The sequence below is a fragment of the Triturus cristatus genome, chromosome 2_1 (genome assembly GCF_964204655.1).
Source record: "Triturus cristatus chromosome 2_1, aTriCri1.1, whole genome shotgun sequence".
Taxonomy (NCBI): domain Eukaryota; kingdom Metazoa; phylum Chordata; class Amphibia; order Caudata; family Salamandridae; genus Triturus; species Triturus cristatus.
In genome coordinates, this window is record NC_140581.1 from 897,312,047 (window position 1) to 897,339,982 (window position 27,936).

The following is a 27,936-nucleotide window of genomic DNA, read 5'->3' on the forward strand; positions in this document are numbered from 1 at the left end:
CTAGAGTTTTGTTGTCGGCTGACGTGAAGCATTTTTGTCAAAAGTTGTTCGTTGTGTGTGTGTTTCGCTGCACGAATCTCTTTTTTTAAGTCGCTTCTCATTTGTTTGATTGTAATCAGAGCCTGCCGGTACCAGAAACACAGGATCTAGGCATAGGACGTAACTTGCATTACAAAACAAACAGCAAAAAATGGCAAGCAGCAGTATCTGCTTTATCACAAAACTAAGGAACAGCATCTAGCAGTTATATCAATCCCAATAATTGGAAAATATCCCTCTGGAGCACACAAGTGAAACACTCAAAGTTCTAACAATCCTTTCTACACACACTGTTTTTATCATCACTGACAGCATCTATGAAGGCCATCCAACAATAAAGCATGTGTATTCTACAGTGGGATATGTATCAAGTGCTGTGCATAGGGACAATCACACCAGCAAAGCTTACAGGCCGTGCTTCATAAAATGGGCTTAGGAAGGACAAGCATGGATTATGGAGGACCCAGATCAAACATGTCGATGATAGATCACCCTTTCAGAAAACAACCCCCTTTACCTGGCATGCCTAGAGGCTTAATAACAGTAATAGGAAACACTGCAAATTCTTGGCAACAACAGCTCATTTGTAACCAAGGAGCTTAAAGTTAGGGAAAGGACAAAAAAGCAATACATTAATAATTTTCATTTAACCTCAAAAGGTTTCCAAAAATAACACAAAAATCTTTTTCAGAATGAAATCTATGTGTGCCAGTAACCATTCTTAGACAAAGAGTAAAACATTTGGATGATATTTAAATACTAAATCGATCATCTGTAATTACTTTTAAAAGAACAAGCATACTACTCTGTGAAGTAGTATTCACTAGGTGCAAATGTTTATGGGAATATCGTGCGCAGCCCCCTCTGCAGCTAACAAGCTTCCCTACTGCACTCCCCAGACCCGGTGGCTATGGCAGTCTTGTAGGGCACCTGTGTGTCAACTGAGTCAGTGGTGATTTTCCTGATGGAGGTCACTCACCTGCAATACCAGTCTACCTGCTAGAGTCCCTCAGCAGGTCCATTCCCCCAGAGGGCATAGAAGGCCAGCGCCTCTGGCCTTGCAGAGAAACATCTTAGTCTAGAGTGTCAGCTGGAGTCAAAATTCCTCAGTCCATCCTTGCAATGCAATCAGGGGACTTCTCCTTCTGGGTAGGCATTCTTTCGCTGTTGTTGCTCCAAGGTCCAGTGTCTTCTCATTTGTCTTTCTTCATTATTCAGGAGTGTTTAAGGAGGGGCTGGAAAGTTTAAAAAGTAGGCATCCCTGGACAAACCTAGGGAGCCACATCACTCCCTGCCTGTTCTAACCCTGCTGCACAACATTCTGTGATATTCTAAAAAGCCCACTCCCACTTCCAGTTGTCTGCAGAAAAAGCTTCTGCGAGAGCCTCAGCTCCGCCCCTAGCTTATGCAGCGGCCTGATCCTTTCCCACCAAAACTTCAAAGGGGAACCCCTCCTGTGTTTGGCTTCCGACGTCTGGCCTCCTATGTGACAAAATTATTACAGATATAGATTTTTTCCCCACCCCTTACTTTCCCAGGAACTGGGTCAAGCCCCATTGATGGCTCTATTGTGGGTCTATGGTCCTACTGCAGGAGTAATTAACTTGGCCCAGTAAGGGGGCAAAGGACTTGTATCAGATTAGGAGCTAAGCCAGTGAGAAGACAATTCTTAAAGTGCCATAAGGCATGTGAATAGGATGTAGGGGACCGTGGATCTACAATAGAGAAGCATGTTTACTACTAGTTTGATACCTTGCAAGGACCCTGTAGGCCTAAGTAGCGCAAAACTAACTGTACATTGGTGAAGATTTGGTTGATAATGAGCAATTTAGTTAAGCACCCAATACTTCAGTAAGCACTACAGACCTACACAATGAATAAGCACTGACATTTTAAGGCCTATGCAAGGTCAGTACCAATCCTTGGTGGGGCTCGGGTGCAGTGGTGTCTTTTGGGGTCGGATTCCGGTGAAGGAGTCTCTAGCGGTTGGAGAGGGCCTGCAGAAAGTGGCTGCAGGCGAAAAATAGAAGTCCAGTCTGGGCAAACCCAAGAGTGGACTTACCGCTTGTGGGTCTAGGGACCCCGCTGACACCGTCAACTCCCTTGGACTCAGGCTCTTGAGCATGGGTGCATAGGTGCTTTGAGGCGCCGGGTGAGGACCGTCCCAGACTCACATTCTCGTATTTGTTTTGCAGAAGGGGACTGACAGGACAGCTGAGTCACTCATGAAGTGGGTCTCACTGTCCCTGAAATCCCTCGACGTGTAGGTAGGTCTTCCTTTGGTGTTGGTGTCCGGACTGGGCACAACAAGCCTTGGCTACTGCAAGGGGTCCGGTACCCAGGTATTAGTCCTCTACTGCACGGGTTGGTCCTGGTTTCCTCCCACTCGGTGGGGAGACAGTTCTGACCTTCAGGAGCACAGGGTCTTCTTCCTGGGGAGCTGCTGTGTCGGGCTGGCTGGGAAGCGGCAACTCTGTGGATTGCACTTTGCGTCTTTGGTGCCTGCGGCTGCAGGGGAGTACTGCCTCTATTCCAAGTGAATTTCTTCAGGCAATTGGTGAAGCACTGGCAGCCCTCTGAGTTTCTTGGAGACTGCACAACAGCAGGACAAGTCTGCTTCTTCCATGATAGTTAGGGGCAGCAGTCAAATTCAGAACAAGCAAACACAAACTAGATCTACAACTTCATCCCTTCATGAAGCCCAATGTGGTGTACCACCGGGATCGTCTATATTCACCTCTTTTCTTCGTTAGCTATGAGTTTCCCAAGGCAAAATTATTATTTCAGCATGTGCAATCCTAAAACAAATATGTGACAACCAGATTCAGGCTGCCTGGAGAACAACTCACAGATTACGTTGTCATCACTGAGTAACTCAATCACCTCCACCGCCGGATGGAGGAGAGGCTCCTCTGGTTAAATGGGCCAAAGTCATGCCATTGAACTGGTATACTACCCTGGCAACTCTTTCTCAAGTTACTAGGGCCCATAGACACTTGCATTTGCAGCTGAAGAAAAATTGCTTGACATTCATGGTCTGTACACCAATACCGTTTTTTACACAGCTTCAAGGCAGAATGAAAGTGGTGGCTGGGCACTCAGGATTGGAAAAGTGCAGAGAAGGGCAGAGGTTTCAGTAGGTGTGAGCTAGGGACATGACCTGCCTTCATGTTCTGAAAAAACTATTTTGTCATTTCAGCTACCTTTACAGTGTTCTGGCTGGCAGCACTTGACATGGTGAGACATGAGGTCTATTCTTATAGCGCAAAAAGTGAAACACATCATGGTGTGCAAAAGCTGCTGGCTTTCGAGCTTGAACGGTCTACGGATGTCACACATGACATGGGTCGGCCCCACAACCATACAGTGGTCTTGAAGACAACCCATAGATGGGCATGAAAGGATCTCCAGGTGGTGCAAAAAGAAGGCAAATGCTGTCTAAATGTATATGTTTCTCTGGAAAGCAATAGCGATTTTAGAGTGTAAGAAGCAACATCACAAGAAAGAATGTACTTTTTGGTAAATAAGGAAATGTTTTTCCTAATTTTTTGCACCCTATCATGTTTCAAATGTTAACAAGTTTACTGGCCAGAAATACAATGAAGGGCACCTGGAACATCATTATTGTCACAATTTCTTTTTATAGGATGCTCACCACAAAACATTTTAAAAATGTGAACATTGCAAAATGTATTTCTTAACTTCGAATACTGGATTTTTCAAACTTTTCTTGATAAAGATCCCCCTGTCAATGAGGACAGATTTGAATCCTCTCAACAGTTTACATTTTGCACACTGACTGAGAAAGATTTAGTGGTTGCATCAATTTCAGACACTCAGACGTTTTCAAATTTAAAGAGTGGATCAACACAAATGTTTTGTAGACCAGTGGCCTAGAGTGACATAGTATTCCCCTCTTCGTGAACCTGCATCACAGTACATAGTGGTTTTTATTACCAGCACCCACACACTCTGCTCGCATGCTTTCTGTTATTGACCAGCTGCCATTGATGAGCCTGTGTGGACAATGTCAGCCCTGGTGAGTAATAACAGGCGCGTGAAGGGCAGATGGAGGGAGTCAAGGTGAGGTGCTGTCAATGAGCAGGACTGGCATTTCCAGGGCTGCAGTTCAGCCAAACCAGTGGTGATAGCCTGCTCCCCGGCACAGCAGAAAAACCTAGTCATTTGAAATAAATATTGGAGTAAAGAGGGGGTGCATTGCATCCATTTAGCTTGGTACAGACTGCTCAAAGTTTTGAGTAACTCAAAACCTGATGCATATAGTACAGAACTGCAAATGGCACCAAAGAGTGCATCCACACTCTAATGCTACAGGTTCTTTTTCAAGTTTCCCTCTCAGGCACCCTGTCTTTAGGTAAAGTGATGTTTGTAACACCAGGTATCACAGGAGGCTGCTCTAAGCAAGAGTACCCACGATATGGACAACATCAAGTGTAACATCTTTGTTCTTGGCTGTCATGAACCTTTCTGAAGCAGCAACAGGGACAGGCCTGGCCTAGAAACTTCCTAACCTTGAATAAACTTTAGTCCCACATTTCACCCCTACCATCTACCAAATAGCAGTGCTCAGGAAGAGCTGCCCCTTTCTAACAAGTTTCATGGAACTGCTAAAAGTATCCTCACTTCACTGCCTGGGTCGCCAACCTGCAGCCACACAGATGGAAGAAATACACTTACACTGCCTCACCCCCATCTTGTGCCATGTCACAACCAAAGGTATTTAAAATTGATTCCACTAATCTTTCGTAATTGATACTGTGAACCAAATTGTAAAGGTGAACCACAGAAAGCATCTGCTCCAGCATTTGCAAACTCATTTTTCGATTATTTGCATTATTTACGGATTATGCTCTCTCACACTGCTATGATCATAAGGTTACTGCTGTCTTTCAGAGAAACCCAAACTCTCGATATTTCACCTATCTATGTGTCCAGCCACTACTTTACACTGACAATCATTGAGCTGATCAGGTGCTCCTGCTAAAGCTGCAGTCTAGGGGAAGCCTTCCAGGTAAGACTGTTTGCCTTATCCTAGCACTTCTTAAAAGTATAAAACACAGCACTATCTCAAGTGTAAAGAATGAGGTTTCCTTTTATTGGTTTGTACCCTCAGACTGCATTCTATCACAAAAAGCCTCCTCTGTATTCCCATAAAAATTGACCTCGACTTTAAACTTGCAGTTGTTGCTTCACCTTCTTTCAAACGAACCCCTCATTACATTACATTCTCTGATTGCCTCTTTTCTCGACGCACAGCCTACTCTAGCACATGCATGTTTACCTTAATCACAATCATCATACTTCTGCTAATTTCCCGCACCTCATTTCAAAATAGCAACCTTCACCTTAAAAGGCATATCCATACAACTTAGCAGTACCTAATATGCTACTAAAGAAACTCGTATTCATTTAATATATCGCATAGAAATTGAAGTAAATGCACAAAATGGTTACCTTCACAGCACAATACTTATCCCAGTAACCAACTATAAATCACCAAAAGAGAAACACTAACCCTGGGATCCGGTGCAGCAGTGCTGCCCGGTGAAAAGTTCTTCAATGCCTCATCTGAGATAGTAGATGCTATGTGTTGGAAACAGCCCCACTCCCACTCCGCAGGGTGGTGGTGGACCTTCCCAACACAATGGGGTAGCTTGGCTCGAGTGGTCAGGAAACAGGCGCAGTGCTAAGCATACAATATACCCATACAATAACCATGCGTGCATCCGTTCCAAAAACGACTCTACACCGTAAAAATTATGAAAATATTCTTTCTTTATCTTTTTCTCTTAGTTGCTGATTGGAAAAATAAATAGGTCAATCACAATATACAAGTTTCAATTAGTGCAGGTCAAATAAATATTGGCTGTTTGATGAAATAAATAGGGGTGATCATAAATAACAGGGCATAAATACAAGTGCAATATATACAGACAATTAAATACTTTGAGGCAATAAATACTGTACCAATAAATATTGTACACCAACAAGTCCTGTGGACCTATAAATATAGTGCAGCAATAAATAGATAAGAATTCAATAAATACAGTATCCCCAATAAATAATTACAAGTATACAGCACCCCTCATATAATCAGATGACACTTCACTTCTTAAGGGCTGATTTGGCCCAGGCACAGCTTGTAGGGTTGTGGAAGGCTTGAGGGGGGGAGGCTACTCCCTGGCTGGGACAAGGCTGAGGCCTAAACTGAGGTAGATCAAAGGGGGGAAATACCAATGCCCTGGCTTTCCTTCTCCACACAACCTCTCTAGGTTAGTCCCAGTTCACCCCAGGCACAGTCAGATGGGTTTCAGCACCTCCCTAGCCCCTTAGAGCAGTCTCTCAGGTCTCCACAGGGCCTTAGGCGCCCTCTACTCCACTTACTGCCCTTTTTCTGATGTTCCGACGCCGCTGGAGTCGTGTCGACGCCGTGAGGCGGTTCCGGTTCGGTCTCGGCGGCCTCGGCACAATGTCAGTTCTTTGACGACGCCGGCAGGCGGTTCCGGTCCGATGTCGGTGGCCTCGGTTCGATCTCTACCTCCGATTCGACGGCGTCAGGCAGTCTCTTCACGATGTCGACTTCGGGCGGCTCCGGTCCGATGGCGCTCTCGGCTCCGATGACGTCGGCCGGCCTGGCCTCGATGTCGACTTCCGGCGACTCCGGGGTGCGATCCTCACCCCCGACCTCCGGTGCTCCTCCTCACAGGTTCCGGGCGACTCCGGAGTGCGATCCTCACTCCCGACCTCCGGTGCTCCTCTACCTCGGTCTCCGACGACTCCGGAGGGCGGACTTCACTCCTCCGATGACGCCGCTCGCTCGACCTCGGTTCACTTCCTCCTCGACCTCTGGTATTCCTCTCGACCCCCGTCGGCGCCCTCTCACGACCTCAGGCGGCTCCGGGTACGACGTCTGCTACTTCAGTCAGCGCCGCTTCTCCACCTCGGGCTCCAGGTCTTCAGGCTACTCGACGCCGGACTCCAGGGAAACCAGTTCTCAGGTCAGAATCTTGCTGTTTTCTTGGTTCTAAGGCCTGTTCCTGCTGTCCAGGTCCTTAGGATGGTTTTCTTCTGTCTTCTTCCCACACAGGGCTATAGGCTGGGATCCATCAGTAGGGACAAGTATCAAGGGTGGGTTTATGGACCCCACTCCAGGCACAAGTTTCCACCCCTGCTGCTTCACTCCTTCCTCCTTCACTGTTGTGCTCCTCTCTCTTCACCAGTCAGGTGCCAACTGCCAGCTCCAACTGCCAACTGCCTCTCTTATCCTCCCAACATTCTAAACGGTCTCCAACTGTCACAGAGTTCTGGAATCTCCTGGAATGTTCTGGAAGGTGCTGGTAGGTTCCAGTGGATGCTGGTGATGTCACAGGTGGCCACCATTTTGTGCTCCAGGCCCTCAGACAGAAGTTTCAGGGGTAGCTAAAATGGCTCCCTGAATCCGTAGCAACACGAAAAAGTCTGGTGGTTCCCAAAAAGGAAAAATTCAAACAGGGTTTGAGGCAAAAGTGGGACAAAATAAATAATGATGAGGAGGGACCACCCAAAGGGCTGACAGGTCTAACACGCGTCCCCCCCAGCTGAAAGTGGGGAGAGCTACCCAACCCCTTGGGAGTTCTCATCACTAAGGCGGAAGTACCTTGAGAGACCGTCTGCATTGGCGTGGTCCACTCCAGGCCGATGTTCCACCTGAAAGTCCATCCCCTGTAGGGAAATAGACCACCTCAACAACTTGGGATTCTCCCCCTTCATTTGCATCAGCCAACGAAGGGGTCTGTGGTCGGTCTGAACTAGGAAGTGCGATCCAAACAGGTATGGCCGCAACTTCTTCAGAGCCCATACCACTGCAAAGGCTTCACGCTCTATTGCACTCCACTTCCGTTCCCTGGGAAGTAGTCTCCGGGATAGGAAGACCACGGGTTGATCCAGACCCTCTTCGTTGAGTTGCGATAACACTGCCCCAATGCCATGTTCTGATGCATCTGTCTGGACAATGAACTCCTTGGAAAAGTCTGGGGCCCTTAAGACCGGGGCCTCGCACATGGCTTTCTTCAATCTCTCAAAGGCTTGCTGACAAGCCTCCGTCCAGACTACCCGTCGAGGTTGTTTCTTGGACGTGAGCTCCGTGAGAGGGGCTACGATGGTACCGTACCCCTTCACGAAGCGGCGATAGTATCCCGTGAGGCCCAAAAATGCTCGGACCTCAGTCTGTGTCTTGGGGGGTTCCCAGGCCATGATGGCCTCGATCTTCGCCTGGAGGGGTTGCACCGTTCCCCTACCCACCAAGTGTCCAAGGTACACTACCGACCCCTGCCCGATCTGGCACTTGCTGGCCTTGATCGTCAATCCAGCTTGTCTCAGGGCCTGGAGAACAGCGTGCAGGTGACGCAAGTGATCCTCCCAGCTGTTACTGAAGACGGCTATGTCATCCAGATAAGCAGCAGAGAAACTCTCCATTCCGGTGAGGATCTGGTTTACCAGGCGCTGAAACGTGGCAGGTGCGTTCTTGAGCCCAAAGGGCATCACACAGAACTGGTAGTGGCCATTGGGCGTGGAGAAGGCTGACCTTTCCCTTGCTCCATCAGTCAACGAGATCTGCCAGTACCCTGAAGTAAGGTCAAAGGTACTTAGATATTGGGCAGCTCCCAGCCGGTCAATCAATTCATCCGCCCTAGGGATCGGATGTGCATCAGTCTTTGTCACTGAATTCAGTCCCCGGTAGTCCACACAGAACCTCAGTTCTGGTTGGGCACCCGGTGGTGCAGCTTTCGGTACTAACACCACCGGACTAGACCAGGGGCTGCTAGAAGGTTCAATCACTCCTAGCTCCAGCATCTTAGTGACTTCACTATGAATGCTGGCCTTCACCTTGTCTGACATCCGGTAGATCTTGGACTTCACAGGTGGGCTGTCCCCTGTGTCCACGTCATGGACGCACAGGTGAGTCCTACCCGGGACAAGGGAGAACAACGAAGAGTACTGCCCCAGGACCTGGCGACAGTCCTCCTGCTGTTCAGGAGTTAGAGATGGGGAGAGAATCACTCCCTCCACCGACCCATCCTTTTCTTGAGACGCAAACAGATCAGGGAGAGGCTTGCTTTCCACGTCCTCTCCTCCGTCAGTCACCATCATCAAGATGACTTCGGGCCTCTCGTGGTGGGGTTTGAGGCGGTTGGCATGCAGCACCCGCAGGGGCTGACGAGGGGTCTTCAGGTCCACCAAGTAGGTAGCCTTACCCTTCTTCTCCAACACCTCAAAGGGTCCTGACCAGCGATCCTGGAGGGCACTAAGCTCTCCGGGTTCGATCACCCACACCTTCTGGCCAGGCTCCAACTCCACCGGGTGAGCGTTGTGGTCATACCACGCCTTCATTACTGCTTGGCTGGCTTCCAGGTTGTCAGAAGCTTGCTTCCACAACTTAGCCATTTGGCTCCGGAAGGCCAGCATGTAGCTCACCACATCCTGGGGGAGCTTTCTGGGAGTTCTTTCCCATCCGTCTCTCACCAGGTTAAGAGGTCCACGTACAGGGTGCCCATACAGAAGCTCGAAGGGGCTGAAGCCCACTCCCTTCTGTGGCACTTCCCTGTAAGAAAAGAGTAAACAGGGTAGGAGGACGTCCCATTTCCTCCGCAGGCTTTCAGGCAGACTTCTGATCATGCCTTTCAAGGTTTTGTTAAACCTCTCCACCAGACCATTGGTCTGGGGGTGGTAAGGAGTGGTGAACCGGTATGTCACTCCACACTCCTTCCACATTGCCCGCATATACGCTGACATGAAGTTGGTCCCCTTGTCGGACACAACTTCCTTGGGAAAACCCACTCGGGTAAAGATTCCCATCAGGGCCCTAGCCACAACAGGTGCTGTTATGGTCCTCAGAGGTATTGCCTCTGGGTACCGTGTGGCATGATCCACCAGGACTAGGATAAACCTGTGACCAGCTGATGTTGGTGGATCTAACGGACCCACAATGTCGATGCCCACCCTTTCAAAGGGGGTGCTAACGACAGGAAGTGGTTCCAGGGGAGCTTTCAGCTTCACCCCTGTTTTCCCACTGGCTTGGCAAGACACACATGTCCGGCAGTAGGTATCGGACGACACTTTCATCTGAGGCCAATAAAAGTGTGGGACAAGACGGGCGAAGGTCTTGTCTTGCCCCAGGTGTCCTGCCAAGGGGATCTCGTGAGCCAACTCTAAAAGGAAGGCTCGATAACGTTGAGGAACTACCAAGGCTCGTGACGATCCATGTAGGGGTGCCTTGGGTTCACTGTAGAGGAGGCCATCCTCCCAGTAAACACTGTAGTTCCCTTCAACGTTCCCTGCTGCCTGGGCTTCGGCCTGTCGCCTCAGCCCCTCAAGGGTAGGGCACTCCCTCTGGCCCTGGCAGAATTCCTCCCTGGACGGGCCTCCCTCCACGTGCCACTCGGCCGGGATGGGTAGGTCCTCCAGGTTGGTAACGTCCCCCTCCGCAGACTCCTGGTCCACCACCTCCGGTGGCCTATCCGTCCTACGGGGTGGAGACGCCGAGGCAGGCTCCTCCTGTCCTCGGTTCTTCCCTTGACTGGCAGCTGGCTGGGCCTTTGTTCCAGGCTCCAGCCGGAATGAACTCCCTCTTCGGGTAGTCACGGACCTTGTGCTAACACAGGCCCAGTCAGGTGTACCCAGCATCTCGGTGTGAGTCCGGTATTCCACCTCCTTCCAAGCGTTGTGCTCCATGTCATTGCCCAGCAGACAATCGACTGGCACGGCAGGGCTTACGGCAACTCGAAGTGAACCTGCAACCCCCCCCCATTCAAAGGGAACCTCGGCCACTGGATAGTGACCTGTTCTGCCGTCAGCCATCGCGGCTGGGTGGAGTACATCGGGAATTACCTGCTCTGGAGACACCAGTTGACTACGCACCATAGTCATACTGGCTCCTGTGTCTCTCAGAGCCTCCCCTCTTTGGCCGTTGATGGTGATCCACTGCCCATACTTTGCGGTATTTGCGGGCACCTGGATCTTAGGAACCATCTCCCGTTCTCCCAGGGACACTAAAGTGACACCCGCCCACTCCCTTCCCTTAGTTAAGGGCATCTCCTCCCCGAGCACTACACTAGCTACTCCGGGGGTCTTTCCTCCAGTGGGAGGGGGTGATCGTTTCTGACACTTCGGATCTCCTTTATAGTGTCCAACGCCACCGCACTCGTAGCAATGGACAACCCTTGGCTGCTGACTCTGGCCAGGATTAGGGTTTCTGGGTGGGTTAGCCTTAGAGGTGAATCCTGTTCCCTTCCCTTGGAAGTTATTTTGGGGGCCTTTGGAGAACTCCTTTTTCTTTTCCCCTCCCTCTTTCTTCTGGGGGGCGCCCTGTCCGGCCTTTTGAGTATCCCCTCCAGTCCCCCTTGTGGACACCCGGGTACTAGCCCAAATGTCCGCCTCCTCAGCAAGCTTCCGGGGACTGGTCAGCTTGCTATCCACCAGGTGTTGCCGCAGTTCAGGGAAACATTTCTCGAGTAGGTGTTCCTTCAGTACTAGGTCAAACAGCTCCTCGTAGTTCCTTACTTCACTGCCCTGAATCCAACCTTCCAGTGCCTTCTTTGCATAGTCCAGGAAGTCCACCCAATTCTGTGTGCCCAGCTTGTGACTACCCCTGAACTTCTGTCTGTACTTTTCAGGTGTTAGTCCAAACTTTCTGATGAGCGCCAGTTTCATGGTGGGGTAGTGGGTCTGCTCATCCTCTTCGAGGGCCAATAAAGCATCCCTACCAGCTGGAGGCATGTACTTATACAATCCCCCTCCCCAGTACTTCACTGGAACCCCATGGGCCCTCAACGAGACCTCATAGGCTGCTAGCCACTTGGCGATGTCGTCACCCGCCCCATAGCTAGCTACTATGTCCTTTGGCAGGTAAGGTTTGGATTCCCTGGTGACCTCTTGGTTTTGGCTGCCACCATTAGGAACAGGTTGTGCCCCTATTCTTAGGATCTGAAGCTCTATCTCTTTCAGTCTTATCTCATGAGCCATCCTCTCTTTCTCCGTCTCATGAGCCAACCTCTGTTCCTCCTTCTCCTTCTCCAGCTTGGCTAAATCCCACGTGAGCTGTCTTTTCTCTCTCCGATCTGCTAACTCCACGCTGGATAAGCCCCCACTAGAGACAGTGCTGCCCTTCCTAGAAAGTGTCCTGGGCCCTGCTGACAGGTTCCCCACCTCAGGTTGGTACATCTCAGCCCCCTCGGGGTTAGGCTCTCCATCCCTGTCTTCCTCCTCAGCCTTGCTTTCTCGGCGTGCCTCCCCCCAAGCCCTTAAGCTGGTTTGGAGTGCACCCTTCTTTGCTCCTGGGGGACAGTACACCCCCTCCCGCTGGCAAAACTCCCTGAGTTGGGCCACAGTGTACGTTTCTAAATCTTCCAGTACAAACTCCATCTTGCCCACTCAGGTTAGAGGACAGGTTTTGTGCAGTAACAATGCAGGGGGGTACCTTTAATAATACCTCCTCCCACCACCAGAGTAAATTTGGAAAAAACAAAAACCCACAATTTGGAAGGCCGCTGTGAGAAAACTCCCGGTGTAGGCCTATGGACTACCCACAGTTATTGTTGAGTATATGTAGGCACAGCTCAATCCCACCACTGAACACCAATTTATGTTGGAAACAGCCCCACTCCCACTCCGCAGGGTGGTGGTGGACCTTCCCAACACAATGGGGTAGCTTGGCTCGAGTGGTCAGGAAACAGGCGCAGTGCTAAGCATACAATATACCCATACAATAACCATGCGTGCATCCGTTCCAAAAACGACTCTACACCGTAAAAATTATGAAAATATTCTTTCTTTATCTTTTTCTCTTAGTTGCTGATTGGAAAAATAAATAGGTCAATCACAATATACAAGTTTCAATTAGTGCAGGTCAAATAAATATTGGCTGTTTGATGAAATAAATAGGGGTGATCATAAATAACAGGGCATAAATACAAGTGCAATATATACAGACAATTAAATACTTTGAGGCAATAAATACTGTACCAATAAATATTGTACACCAACAAGTCCTGTGGACCTATAAATATAGTGCAGCAATAAATAGATAAGAATTCAATAAATACAGTATCCCCAATAAATAATTACAAGTATACAGCACCCCTCATATAATCAGATGACACTTCACTTCTTAAGGGCTGATTTGGCCCAGGCACAGCTTGTAGGGTTGTGGAAGGCTTGAGGGGGGGAGGCTACTCCCTGGCTGGGACAAGGCTGAGGCCTAAACTGAGGTAGATCAAAGGGGGGAAATACCAATGCCCTGGCTTTCCTTCTCCACACAACCTCTCTAGGTTAGTCCCAGTTCACCCCAGGCACAGTCAGATGGGTTTCAGCACCTCCCTAGCCCCTTAGAGCAGTCTCTCAGGTCTCCACAGGGCCTTAGGCGCCCTCTACTCCACTTACTGCCCTTTTTCTGATGTTCCGACGCCGCTGGAGTCGTGTCGACGCCGTGAGGCGGTTCCGGTTCGGTCTCGGCGGCCTCGGCACAATGTCAGTTCTTTGACGACGCCGGCAGGCGGTTCCGGTCCGATGTCGGTGGCCTCGGTTCGATCTCGACCTCCGATTCGACGGCGTCAGGCAGTCTCTTCACGATGTCGACTTCGGGCGGCTCCGGTCCGATGGCGCTCTCGGCTCCGATGACATCGGCCGGCCTGGCCTCGATGTCGACTTCCGGCGACTCCGGGGTGCGATCCTCACCCCCGACCTCCGGTGCTCCTCCTCACAGGTTCCGGGCGACTCCGGAGTGCGATCCTCACTCCCGACCTCCGGTGCTCCTCTACCTCGGTCTCCGACGACTCCGGAGGGCGGACTTCACTCCTCCGATGACGCCGCTCGCTCGACCTCGGTTCACTTCCTCCTCGACCTCTGGTATTCCTCTCGACCCCCGTCGGCGCCCTCTCACGACCTCAGGCGGCTCCGGGTACGACGTCTGCTACTTCAGTCAGCGCCGCTTCTCCACCTCGGGCTCCAGGTCTTCAGGCTACTCGACGCCGGACTCCAGGGAAACCAGTTCTCAGGTCAGAATCTTGCTGTTTTCTTGGTTCTAAGGCCTGTTCCTGCTGTCCAGGTCCTTAGGATGGTTTTCTTCTGTCTTCTTCCCACACAGGGCTATAGGCTGGGATCCATCAGTAGGGACAAGTATCAAGGGTGGGTTTATGGACCCCACTCCAGGCACAAGTTTCCACCCCTGCTGCTTCACTCCTTCCTCCTTCACTGTTGTGCTCCTCTCTCTTCACCAGTCAGGTGCCAACTGCCAGCTCCAACTGCCAACTGCCTCTCTTATCCTCCCAACATTCTAAACGGTCTCCAACTGTCACAGAGTTCTGGAATCTCCTGGAATGTTCTGGAAGGTGCTGGTAGGTTCCAGTGGATGCTGGTGATGTCACAGGTGGCCACCATTTTGTGCTCCAGGCCCTCAGACAGAAGTTTCAGGGGTAGCTAAAATGGCTCCCTGAATCCGTAGCAACACGAAAAAGTCTGGTGGTTCCCAAAAAGGAAAAATTCAAACAGGGTTTGAGGCAAAAGTGGGACAAAATAAATAATGATGAGGAGGGACCACCCAAAGGGCTGACAGGTCTAACACTATGTATATACAAATGCAACTGGAATGCAAAATATAACCCTCCTGGCCCACACTCATACCATAATGCTCAGCTAGTGGGCAGTTGATTGTATTCCCTACAGGCTGCATAATAATTTCCTTATACTTCTTGAAACTCTTCCACTCCCAAGAGTAAAAACTGTTACAGGTTGTAGGAAAGTGTCCCTTTTTAACATGGTCACCCCCACTTATTGCCTAGTATCTGATGCAAATTTAACAGAAGTGCACTGGGTTCCTGCTTACCAGGTCCTCAGTGCCTGATCGCTTTCCCTAAAACTGTACTATTATTCCCTAATTTGCAAGACCTTTAGCCCCCCTGTAAGTCCCTAAGTAAGTGGTACCCCTGGGACCTAGGGCTTGGGTACAAAAGATGGTCTCTAATGGCTGCAGCATGTATTGTGTCACCCTTAGGAACCCCTCACCACACTCAAGCAGGCTGTGTGAAATGGTGCACACAAAAGTAGAGACACAACATGGAACACACCCCGTGGGCCATGCCCACTGACACTGTATGCAATATTTGTAAGTCACCCCTACAGCAGGCCTTAGTGCCCTAAGGCAGGGTGCATTATATTACATGTGAGGACATATCTGCATGATCAGATATGCCCCTGTGCTGTCTAGTCCGATTGCTAGATAGTGCAAGTGAACAGGGAAGCCATCTTGAGTACATCTACTGGGCACTGGTCATTTTGAGTTCCCCAGCTACATGATGGCTCCACTGAAACCTATGGTGTTTAGTATCAAAAAGCTAGTCTTAATAAATCTGTACTGATGCCAGTACTAGATTTACTGTGACATGCACTCACAGGGCACCTTAGAGGAGCACCCTGAAAACCTACAAACCTCTAGTGTACAGGCTGATTGGTATTGACAGGCATGTCACCACAGATGCGTTTCTGACCCCTTGGAGGCGAGAGGCAACGCTTCCCTGAAGTCAGACACAATGCCTGCTCTGGCTAGAGGGACTGTCACTTCCTCCAAGCAGGAGATCTAGTAATCAGCATATCAAGGCAGGAGGCTTCAAAGGCCTCTGCCGCCTTTGAAATACGACCTGGCTTCACCCAGACAGGGGAAATGCCACCGCCCCTGCCCAGGGCCCATTTGGCACCAGGACAGGTGGGAGAATTAGCTAGTCAGGAGGCATGTTCACTATCAGACTAGTTACACCCCTAAGGTAAGCTACCTAAAGTGAACACAAAAAGCAGAATCCACCATCTTGGCTTTTAGCAAAGTTAGATACACTGGGTCAGGGTTCTGCTCACTGCCCACAAGAAGGGGTCATATAGGGGGTGTAGGCACCCCAAAGGTAAGTAGCCCATTGGCTACTACTTTGCATTCCCCTTAAGACCCCTAAATTGAGTATTCATGTGGCACTCCTGACACCAAGAACTTAGATTTGATGGACACAAGAAGATGACGACAAAGAAGAGCAAATAAGCAAGAACGGAGGACCAGCTGCGGAATTTTTGGCACCAAACCCTGCCTTCCTGCACTTGTACCCGCAATCACGACAAACCTACTTGTCCTGGAACTGTGCATCTGCCAAGAACCCCCGAGGGTTGCCAGCACTTCCCGAATTGACAAAAATCTCCCTTGGAGTAGAGGAACTACTCCCCTGCAGCTTGCAGGCACCAACGCAACAAAGTAGTCCAGTACAACGTTCTGCCGCCCTTCGGTTCTACTGACACATAAGCAGCCCAGGAAGAGGTAGCCGTGCTCCAGAACGTCAGATCCGTCTCTCCACAACGTGAGAAGACGCAGGACCACCTGAGGCCGCACAGCACCGATTGCAGCAACCAAAGCCTGTTTGATTCTAATCCGGACTTCAAAAACTGCAGGACCGAGCAGCCGTCAAAAGATGACAGCACCACTGAGACCCTCTTTGAGAGCGGCCCAGCTGTCCTGTTTTTTGTCCCCTAAACTGGCGAGACCGACAACCGTAAGTGCCTCGGACGCACAAGTCCAGCCAACCTAACCACTATGCACCCCAGCCCCCCAGCCCGGTTCCCAAGAACAGCCTCTGCTTCCTAGCTCCCAGGACCCCCACAAACACAGCCCACCGTTAGACTGCAGAGGAGGACTTGGGGACAAGTCCGGAAGCTCACGTTTCTAGGTAGCCTCTCCTCTCCTTGGCTATAACGCGCAAAGCTACCAACCCGGTCAGCACCTCTGCACCCGGACACTCCAGGGCAGGTAAACAGTAACTGCTGGTGGTGGTTCTTTGGACCTTGGTCCACTACCACTTTAAGTCCTGAAGGGAACCCCCGGAAACCTATTGCAAGTAACTGTTTGCAGTATATGCCTTTTTTCCCCCGCATTTAAATGAACATTTTGCTTATCTGTAAAACTCAGTAACTGTTAAGTACTTACTTGATAATGAAGTTCTTGGGATTGAAATTTATATAAAAATGTGTTATTTTTCTAAATTGGTCTCAGATTTATTCTTCAGTGTGTGTCTTATTTATTGCCTTTGTGTACAACAAATGCTTAGCACCTCCCTCTGATAAGTCTAAACTGCTCACCCACACTACCACAAAAGAGAGCATTTGAGATTACTACTTGTGGATCAGTAGACTAAGGGTCGCTTGGACTCTCTGCAGAGTGTTCCTTGTTTTGGTGCACTATATAGAGAGCTAGCTTCTTATACTCGTCATATTCATCACCCAGAACTGTACCAGTCCACAGCACTAAACCACTCTTCACCAACTGGACAGGCATGGAGGAACTGAATAGATATGCACCATACCAGAGCACTTCAATTTAGTTCACTATTGCAGACCCGATAAGATAAATATTATGACTGCTTCTTGACATCTCACAATGACATTCAGATATGGAATGATATTAACGTCTATCCCAGCAGATCTTTCCACCATTTCGCCCCCCCCCAAACTATGTCTGCTTAGCACTATAAATGAAGTATTTACATGTTGAAATACAATACAATATGCCTACCAATAGGTCAGAAATATGGGTAATCATTTGTGATTCAGAGTGGAACAACAAAACTGTCAAGGGAATTAACTTTCAACTATCACTTCTGATAAAAAAATCCCCCAACTCCTCCACAGGCCCGGGAGACGGCACGTCTGGACTACAGCAAACTGATCAATGTAGGCCTCAACAAAATTCAACAGTACAGTTTATAATCAGGCACTCAGAACGTGTCTGCATTGACAAAGCTATGACCACGTTATGGCAGTAGTGAAAGCACTCCATTGGCTTTCAATGGAGTCCATGATCAACACAAATAATCATGACATAAAACACAAAACCATTTAGGGCAAAGGCCCAGGCTACCTCCATCATCTGACATTTTGCTATGTGGTTGGTGTCTGATCTAATCCAAAACTGCTCCTACAGGACGTTAAATCAAGGCTGCCTATATTTAGAGACAAAGGCTTGACACAATTGAGCACTCTTAGCCCTCAGCTTCAGTCAGAACCTATATGCAATTCAGGAAACTCCTGAAAACTGTAAAACACTGATCGAAATAACAAATCACCAGCTACATTCAGGGAAGTGACTACTAACTCTCTTAACTTATTTTCTATTGATCACTTAGTTTGTTTTTACCTTCCAGGGTTGTGCAGTTGCTTAGGTGACAGGGCGCTGTATGAAATCCCTAATAAATAAACCACAAGCTCTGTGTGCAGATGAAAATGTGTAATGCAGGAACAAAACTGGTATCAAACCAATTACTGCATGTCATCTTGTTTCGTATTCTTTATTACTATATTAACTCCCTGCACTGCAAATATGTTTTGTCCAGAGCAGGAGGTAACTGAACCACAGAAAGAAGTGACAATTTCAGTAACACAAAATGAAGCCTCTGAGACTAAAAGTAGGTTTCAGTCATCAACATCTACCTACAAATGTACTCAGCAGCTATTAAGGAATTTAGCCGGAGATGGCACCTTGGCAGTTCACTAGCTACATTTTTCAGACAACCTTGAGCAGTAATTACTAGTCAAATCTCATGGTGCTGCAGTGTCCCATATGTAGCCTTACAATTAAGGTGATGCATTGCTTGCCCAGACCATCACAGTACAGATTACCTTTTTTCTTCTTTTTTGTCTTTTTGCTACTTCGGCCTTTCTGCTGCTCTTCCGTTAACCTTTCTTCTGCCATTTGTGAGCTGTCTGCACGACTCAATGTTGACATTAGCCAGGCGTACAAAAACTCTGAAAGATACCTTAACACAATAAACAATTTTAAATTCTCAAATGTTTAAAAAAAAAACACTATTCTTCAGTACATGTATACACATATGCAAAACTAAGTAGAAAACATTTTAAAACACTTAAATATTACTATTTGTAGTGGTCAGGCATAAAGAAAAAAGTGTTGATTATGTAAAAAGAATGAACGTAAACCCGGTCAGATTACACAGAGCACATAAAGCTTTAGTTGCTGATTGCACTAGTAATTAATATTATGAATGAGTAGTGGCAACAAATGAAAGTACCACTAACTGGTTGCATTGATGCACATTGGGTAGATTTAAAAATCACACTATCGTCATCTGTAAGAAGAACAAGTTACTTACCCTTTGGTAACATTCTTTCTGGTGTAAATGACAGTTCCCACAGATTCCTCATTTTGGAATTTCCTTCCAGCATCAGCCCAGAAACGTTTAAAGATATGTGGAGTCATCAATGCCAGGTGGCGCTGCCCAGTGCCATAAACAGCATCTCACTTTGTCACCAGAAGGGGCACCAAAGAGTCTTATAGAAGCGCATGGAGCCAGGTGCGTCAGTTGTGGCAATTTTCCCACACCAATGGAGGCAGAGGATGCGAGGAGCAGAGCAAAAACACAATCAAACCATATCACCTCAAGAAGAGATGACACAAGGGGTTAAGAAATCTGAAGAAGTGGTCATATCTATCAGAAAGAATAAAGGTAAGTAACTTGCACTTCAAATGGTTATTAGCTCCTGCAAATTCTTTACGGTGACACCACCCACCGGATCTTGTACTGGAGGCGTGTTGAAGGTTTCACAATACTCATAAAAAAGATTGACTACAGCATCAACCTGCCAAATTGTGACTGTTGTCCTCAGCATCCAGGGAATAATACATGCAAAAAGAACCAACCAAAAACAACACGGCTGCTCTACAAATCAAGTCTACTGGTACACCTCATAAATAGGCATATATGTTCTCTAAAACCTTCAGAAAAATATTTGCCAGCCAACAACCATCATTAATTAATTATCAAAGAAATCCATCTAAAACTTGTTTGTTCTAAAAACTGGAAGACTTACAAAAAAAATAACAGATTATTTTCTACTCTAAAAAGCTACTTTTAGAGCGCACTAAGGGCCAGCTATGCTGGGAAGCAGAACTGGGCAGGGTCTTGTCAGACAAGGAGTGGGAACAAATACACTATAGGACCCATCACACTGCCCATAACACAGCGGGAACGGAGTCAGCTTTCAAGGTTGCCTCATACTGGTCTCTTACACCGGCTCACATACATGAGTGGGACCAAAATCTCACAGGACAACGCTGGAGGGGATGTGGGATGGCTGGCTCTCTGGCACATCTACTTTGGCACAGCTCAAGACTAGGACGATTCCGGAAGGAGGTGCTAAACGACATTGACATGGCATTTGGGACAGAAATTCCATGCTTTCCTGCTTAAACACTGCTAAGGCTCCCTAACGCTTTGACTTTCTCCTCTACGGTCAATATGAGGTGGGCACATGGCTTTAGCATTGTTAGCCGCAAGGCAAGCGATCTTGGTACATTGGTTAAGTCGGTGGTACCTGACCACACAGCATGGCTACATAGATTATGGCTGACCCTAGCGAAGGAGCGCATGTCGCTGGTACAAGACCACAAAGGTGAAACATATGCAGACTTATGGGTCCCTTTCATTCAATTGCTGTCGAAAGAATTCAGGGAGGTGACGTGCCCCAAATACTTACAAATATTACACCAGATTCTGGAGGCCGAGGGGGGTGAGCACATCCCGTAGATGAAAGGGCGGAGTTTTGATGGAGAATAGAGTGTTGGGAGCATACATTAACCCGCAGTTCACCTTTGCTTTTGGTGCAGGACCCCCCGTTTTCTTTTCTTTTGGTTGCTTGGGGATGGGTCGGGGGAGGGGGAAGTTTTATTTTTCTGTTCACACCATATGTTCCTCTTGTTGTAAATAAATAAAGAGGTTTCCACCGTCCTGAAAACGCTGCCTGCCTCCAGGCTGTAGGCATCAAACTGTGTACCTACGATTTATTTGCTACTTATACTTTGCCAGCCTGAGAGGTTGTAGGCATATAGCCGTGTACTGTCGCAGGACTGCTTTGCTTCTTTACCTTTTTCAAAATCTAATAAAAGATTGTTCCATAAAAAGCTACTTTCGTAGCAGTCACTGGGTCACCAAAGACAAAGTTATGAGATGTGGTGGATGACAACACCTATCCAACATGGCCTAAATGAAAATTCTGGCTGTAGTCTCGTGCCTGGAGGAAGGTTTATAGTAAGGGAAATAAACAACAGTAGAATAGCCCCATACCAATCGGGCTTTCTTATGAAAATATCAAATTTGCCAACTTAGATGCCTTCAGCATGAAGAATGAGGTGTTCTCCTCTTTCTGGACTCTCAGCCTCCGTCTATACAATTGATTACAGGACACCAATTCAGGTCTTTAGTAGAAAAGTTGACATCCTTCCTGAACTACAGTAAACAGAAAGTAAGTATTAATGGAGCCATTTCAGACACCACAAGAATACCTTCTGGAATTCCCCAGAACTTCAGGTTAGCTCAAATGTTTCAGTGACTGAACTAGCACTGTCCAAGCTTCACATTACGAAACAACTTTCCATAAAAGCCAGACCTATTGGCATTACCAATGCTGGTTTAATTGATAGATTAATTGATATGGTTTAAACTGTCAGTAAAGTTCATTAAAAAAATGAATGGTGAGAAATTCATATAACTGAGATCCGAGAGCCATGAAAGATAGAATGTGTGAGAACGTTTGGGTATTAGGAGTAGATATTCCGTATCTTTTTGGCAGAAGGCATTTAGGTTGGCAATTGTGATATTGCATTTCATGCAAAAGCATGAATGGTATGGCTCTGTTCTAATGTTGATTAGTTCCCTAAGCTCCTTACTTTAAATGTTACAGCAGGGACCAGACAGACTCCAACTAAAATTTGTATACATGCTATGATGCATCGCCGCAGTCATCCTCAGCATCTCACAACCTGGTCTCTGGTGACACCACAGACAACTACAAAAGTAGCTTTTTAGAGCCGAACATTATCTGAGAATCTTTTGTAAGTCTTCCAATGTTTAGACACTGTAAACAAAACATTCTTTTTTATGGACATCAATTAATAATACCTGTGAGCAGGCAAACTCCTGAAGGTTTTAGGACAGATTGTCCCCTTTGAGAGGTGTACTCTATTTGTAAAGGAGTCATGTAGTCTTAGGTTCATTCTTTCTGCATGTATTATTGCCTGAATGTGGAGAACTACTGCTACAGTTTAGCAGAGCAGTGCTATAGTCCCCCTTTTAAAGAGCACTGCAAAGCCCTCAAAACATCTATCACACTACTACTATTGACCCTGTATTCTGTTTGAAACCAGGGAATGATCTTGTTCTTTTTTGCCATTTATTCAACTCCTCAAAAACATAACTTCATGTCTAGAAAATCTATCAATCGATAGTTTGGAGGATTAGAATTAGGTGGGGTTTTATAGATTGGATGTATTTGTGATCTTTTACAGGATTCAGGTATTGCTCCAGTTGTACTGCTTGCTACAAAAACAGTGTGCAATATGGATGCTCAATACTAAGGTTTGCAGTTAAAGATAACACTCAGAATAGCATTAGTGTCTGGTGCCCCATCATCTTTACTAGACTTGATAATTCTGATTATTTTGCTGTGGTTAAGCCAGTCTAGACAATTAATGCTTGAGGTCTGTGAGCTGCAGGAGGATTTACGTTGCTTGCCGTGCTACTGGTCTGTACAGACTCAGTGAAATAGAGATGTCTTAACATATTGTACCCAATTGGTCATGTTCACGTTGTTATGAGCCATACACATCTTTGGTTTGTCCATTTGGTGAATATAGTTCCAAAACAACTGCTAGTCTTCAGACGTGCTGGCCTCATTCAGATCTTTTCACAGTTGATCTTAATGTTGGAGATTGGTATTTCAAATCACACTTTTGTATTGCTTTCAGCGTTGTCGAACGTGCTTTGCCCCTTCTTGTCTGGATTATTTAAAGTTTCCTCCGTCCTGTTTATTTCCCTTTTTTGTCTCTTAATTCGAAGTAGGACCAGAAGTTTTTCTTGGCTTATCTACTTTTTCTTCAGGTTGGTCGTACAAAGCAGTCAAGATTGTATCGATGTAGATCCACGTTTGTTGGGGCGATGTTAAACCTTTAAGGGCATCATCTTTCATATGATCAGATATAGATAAGTTGATTTCTAGCCATGATTCCAGGTTAATAATCCTAGGAGTGTTCCATCTGATACAATTCAGACTGGCATGGATGACCTATTGCCATGGCTTTCGGAACAACATACTCTGTGGTGTTCACAATTATTCTCAGCAGAAAATTATCATTCTCAAACCAATTTAAACTGTTCAAGTAGTAAAACTGATTGAACAGGTCAACTGACAGAAATGTGTAATCCAGAACATCGGACATCGATTTCTATGTATAGGTGTATTTTATTGGACTGTCAGCTGGAAAGCTGTTTAGGGCTTGTAGACTCATATGGTGTAAGTCTGACTAAATAATTTCGCCCTGTTTGTAGATTGTGCTGGTTTATTGAGCCCCCTTTTGAGCGATTCTTGCTCTGTGTGGCAGTTCATCAAGTTCAAGTTGAAATTGCATGTCTTCTTTTTTAGCTTTGCCTGTTGAAAGCCTAGATATTGAGTCAAGTGATTGCCTTGTTGCACAACAATTTTGAGCTGGGGTTTAGGTAAACATTTATTGGAATTTGATTGAAGTGCCCAATCTCTTTTTTAACTTTACTGTTACTCCCAGTATCCACAACGCTCTGGAGACTTCCTCCTTAGATTGAAGACTGATCTTTATCAAAATATGCGCAAGTATCCCTCCTGCGGGTCAGCTTTTTGTTGATGTCTTTATTGCTGGGTTATTAAAAACATTAAAAGTCACGCAAGTCAATTAATTGAATGCACCCTGTCTCTTGGATGCAGCCATCATCAAACCAGAGAAAATACTCTAACATGTCTTCCTTTTATTTTACAATTTCCCAGCCTACTGTGTTCCACAAACATTTGCTTATTGTAATGTGTTTACATTGGATTTAGGTGTATTCTTTAGTAAAGCTACTAGATACCAAGCTTGTGATCTCTTTATTCCTAACCAATGTTGCGGGTAAAGGGTACCTGTCGACCCATTGGATCTAAGGGGTTTTACCTTTCTGATTGCAGTGACTTAGTCCTCCTCACCATATATACATGCAAAATATTTTAGTTTTCTCCTGGACTATCCACTAATCATGGATGCTCATGAGAACCGCATGAAATCAACCAAATACCTATGTCAACAAATGGAGAAAAAAAAAAATCAAAGCCTGTTGTTTCCTAAAGTGACTCCCACAGAGCTATGCAAGCTGTTGACAAACACTGCAAAGATGCATGCTCATAGGTCTACCTAAATTCAACTTAACTAATCTTGGAGCCCAACTTCACTCAGCTGCGCGTGCCAATTGATTTAACTCGCATCACCCTGACCTTCGAGGAACTCCATAGGCTTTCATTGGTGGCCGAAATCAATTGTATGCTGGCTGCCTTGTGTTTCCTATAAACATGCCTCTTCTGCAAACTGGCTAGTTACAGATATGTATTATACCCTCCAGAGTGCCTGATATTCTGCATTGTTTGTAAACACGTCTTAAAGTCTGTTGTCTAATTGCGGCTATTTGCAAAACACTCTTATCTGTTTTTAGCAATGCATAAATTGAAACTAGGATACAGTGTACCTTCTTCCCAAACGCAAAGTACTGGCACCATCTAGAAACACTCTAACAAACTGAGCAAATACTGTAATCATTCCTCAGGCTAATTAAAAGTACAAAAGAAAGGCTTTTACTGCCTCGAACCAGCTGTAGACATATTTTACCTTGTGATGGATTAAATTCAACTTGATCAAAATGGCCATTGAACATGACATACCAATGACCACAAGATATTCCTTAATTTCTAGTGAAGCCATCTCCATAGAAAATGTCTCAGTGCCAAAGTTTGTAAGAGGAAGAAATTGTATTTCCCCAACATATCCGTCTTTTTTGCAGAATGAATCTTGTTGCATGTCATGGCTGCAATCAGCTTAATATAAAATCACAATCATCATTCAACTAGCAAATGCACCACAACATCTGTTAAATGGCAAGTGGTATGCTCTTTGAAGTATTAGCCCCCTTGCCTGCATTCAATAATCACACAGCATTTCCCCAGGAACCATTTAACAGTGTATGGTTCTGTTCCCCTCTGCAAAGTGACTAGCACTTCAACCCTGGAGTAATGCTTTAAAAAGCTATGGAAGATGTCTCTTTTTAAGACGTGTAGCCCACCCATCTAATCTTTTTGTCCTATTACGGAGATGTCAATGAGCACATTTTGGTAGTAGAGTCAGACAAACGAAGCTCTAGCTGAACAATACATGCAGTCACGCTTTCCACTGTGCCCGCTGCAGTTTTAGAAGCCACTTGAATGCTAGTAGTTTTCAATGTCAACTCGGTGAACATAGTAGACCTCATTCACTCTTGGTCCAAGCAGATTCTTCTGACCTCTTCTAGGTGTATTCTGTTTCTTCTTTTGAGCCATTAGAAAACGTCAAGGAAATAAGGCAGACCTAGCTGAAGTAGTGCAGCAGCAAAAACCAGAGGACCAAAGTCATAAACATCCAACTAAAAATGAGTGCCCTCACTGCAGACATGGGGTCTGTTATGGTGGCTGGCACACATCCCTATTAAAGGCCTATAGCTGTCATCAATACTGAAAAGTTGTGCCAGAGCACAATTGAATCTTTGTGCTTAAGCAGTTGGCTACGTAATAGTAGTCTGACCACGAAAAGGAATATGCTACTTACCAGTATGCATCTGTTCTTGGCATGTAGAGCTGCAGAGTTGTACACTTAGCATAGATCGCCATCTGGTGTTGGGCCCGGATGTTTGCAGTTTGTTTTTCTTCTTGGACAGTCTTTGGAAGTCACGAGTTTGGTGACTCCTCCTTCGGTCCGTACTGCGCATGGGCTTCGGCTCCATCCTCAGATTGTTTTTCGCCAACAGGGAAATGATGGAGCTTGGTAATCACAGTGAGAAACCCATGTGTGTAGTATCTAAATAAGATGTACTGGAACGGATACAGGTAGCCGGGGAGGCGGGTGGGCGTGTACAACTCTGCAGCTCTACATGCCAAGAACAGATGCATACTGGTAAGTAGCATATTCCGTTCGAGGCATATGAGCTGCAGATTGTACACTTAGCGTAGATTATATAGCAGTACCCAACCCTAGCGGCGACCACCGGTATCCGTTGCAGTGGTTTGAAATAGTGTCTTTAGTACAGCCTGGCCCACTCTAGCTTGCTGCTTGGAATGCACATCTACACAGTAATGTTTTGTGAAGGTGTGCGGTGTAGACCATGTGGCTGCTTTGCAGATGTCATCTAAGGGTATATTCCCTAGAAAGGCCATAGAAGCCCCTAACTTTCTTGTAGAATGGGCTTTAGGCGGAACAGATAATGTTCTTTTAGCCTTTTGGTAGCAAATCTGTATGCATTTTACAATCCACCTAGCTATCCCTGATTTAGAAATGGGGTTGCCTTTATGTGGTGGAGAGAAGGAGACGAACAATTGTTTAGTCTTCCTGAAGGGTTGCGTTCTTTGTATGTAGTATAGCAAGGCCCTTTTTACATCGAGTGTGTGTAAGGCTCTTTCTGCAACAGATTGAGGTTGCGAGAAGAAGACAGGTAATTCCACCGATTGATTGAGATGGAAGGGGGAAATGACCTTGGGCAGGAACTTCGGATTGTGCGAAGTATGACCTTGCTGTGATGTATTTGTATGAAGGGTTCCTGTATAGTGAACGCTTGTATTTCACCAACCCTTCTAAGGGAAGTGATAGCTACAAGAAAAGCTGTTTTCCAGGTGAGAAACTGTAGCTCGCATTTATGCATTGGTTCGAAGGGCGGACCCATTAGTCGTGTAAGAACTAAATTTAGATTCCATACAGGGGAAGGTGGTGCCCTGGGAGGAATTACTCGTTTAAGGCCTTCCATGAAGGCTTTAATAGCGGGCACTCTGAAAAGAGATAAATGCTGTCTGTTTTGTAGATAAGCAGCGATCGCTGCTAGGTGTAGGCGTATGGATGAATATGCCAGGTTACACCTGTGAAGATGGAGCAGATAGCATATGATGTGCTGTATGGATGCATCTAAAGGGTTGATTGTATTGTTACGACAGTAAATAACAAATCTTTTCCACTTTGCGGCATAACATGCTCTAGTGGTAGGACGTCTGGCTTCCATGATGATGTTCATGCAATCAGGGGGAAGGTTAAGGTATCCGAATTCTAGGATTTCAGGAGCCAGATCGCCAGGTTGAGCTGAGCTGGGTCCGGGTGCCTGATTTCTCCATGGTTCTGGGTTAGGAGGCATGGGGATAGGTGCAGTTTTTGATGTGGTACCACTGATAGTTGTAGTAGCGTGGTGTACCACGGCTGCCTGGCCCACGTCGGAGCTACCAGAATGAGTGTGAGGGAGTGCTGTTGTAGCTTCCTGACCACTAATGGAATTAGTGGGAGAGGTGGAAAGGCGTATGCAAATCTGCCTGACCAGTTCATCCATATCGCATTGCCCTTGGACAATGGGTGTGGGTATCTGGCGGCGAAGCTTGGGCATTTTTTGTTTTCGTGGGTGGCGAAGAGGTCTATCTGAGGATGCCCCCACTGTTGGAAGAATGGCTGAAGAACTTGCGGATGCAGTTCCCATTCGTGTAGTTGTTGCGTTTGTCTGCTGAGCAGATCTGCCATGGTGTTTTGTACGCCAGGAACGTGTTGTGCCAGGAGAAAGATGTTTTGGGGAATTGCCCATCTCCATATGCTCTGGGCTAAGCGGGAGAGCTGGGGAGAGTGTGTCCCCCCCTGTTTTTGGATATAATACATTGCAGTCATGTTGTCTGTGCGAATGAGGACTGCTTTGCCCGAAATCTGTTTTTGGAAAGATTTTAGGGCTAGAAAGATCGCCAAGAGCTCCAGATGGTTGA

General features: G+C 46.8%; 1 protein-coding gene across 4 annotated transcripts in view; it reads right to left on the reverse strand.

The window, feature by feature from the left end:
* NAA35 (N-alpha-acetyltransferase 35, NatC auxiliary subunit) overlaps nt 1–27,936 on the reverse strand; it is a 478,604-nt gene that overhangs the window by 125,412 nt on the left and 325,256 nt on the right. For all 4 annotated transcript variants that reach the window (XM_085633095.1, XM_085633094.1, XM_085633092.1 and 1 more), the window contains exon 18: nt 18,736–18,872. In XM_085633095.1, coding sequence (XP_085489221.1) covers nt 18,736–18,872 — 137 coding nt within the window. The remainder of the gene's footprint in view (nt 1–18,735; nt 18,873–27,936) is intronic.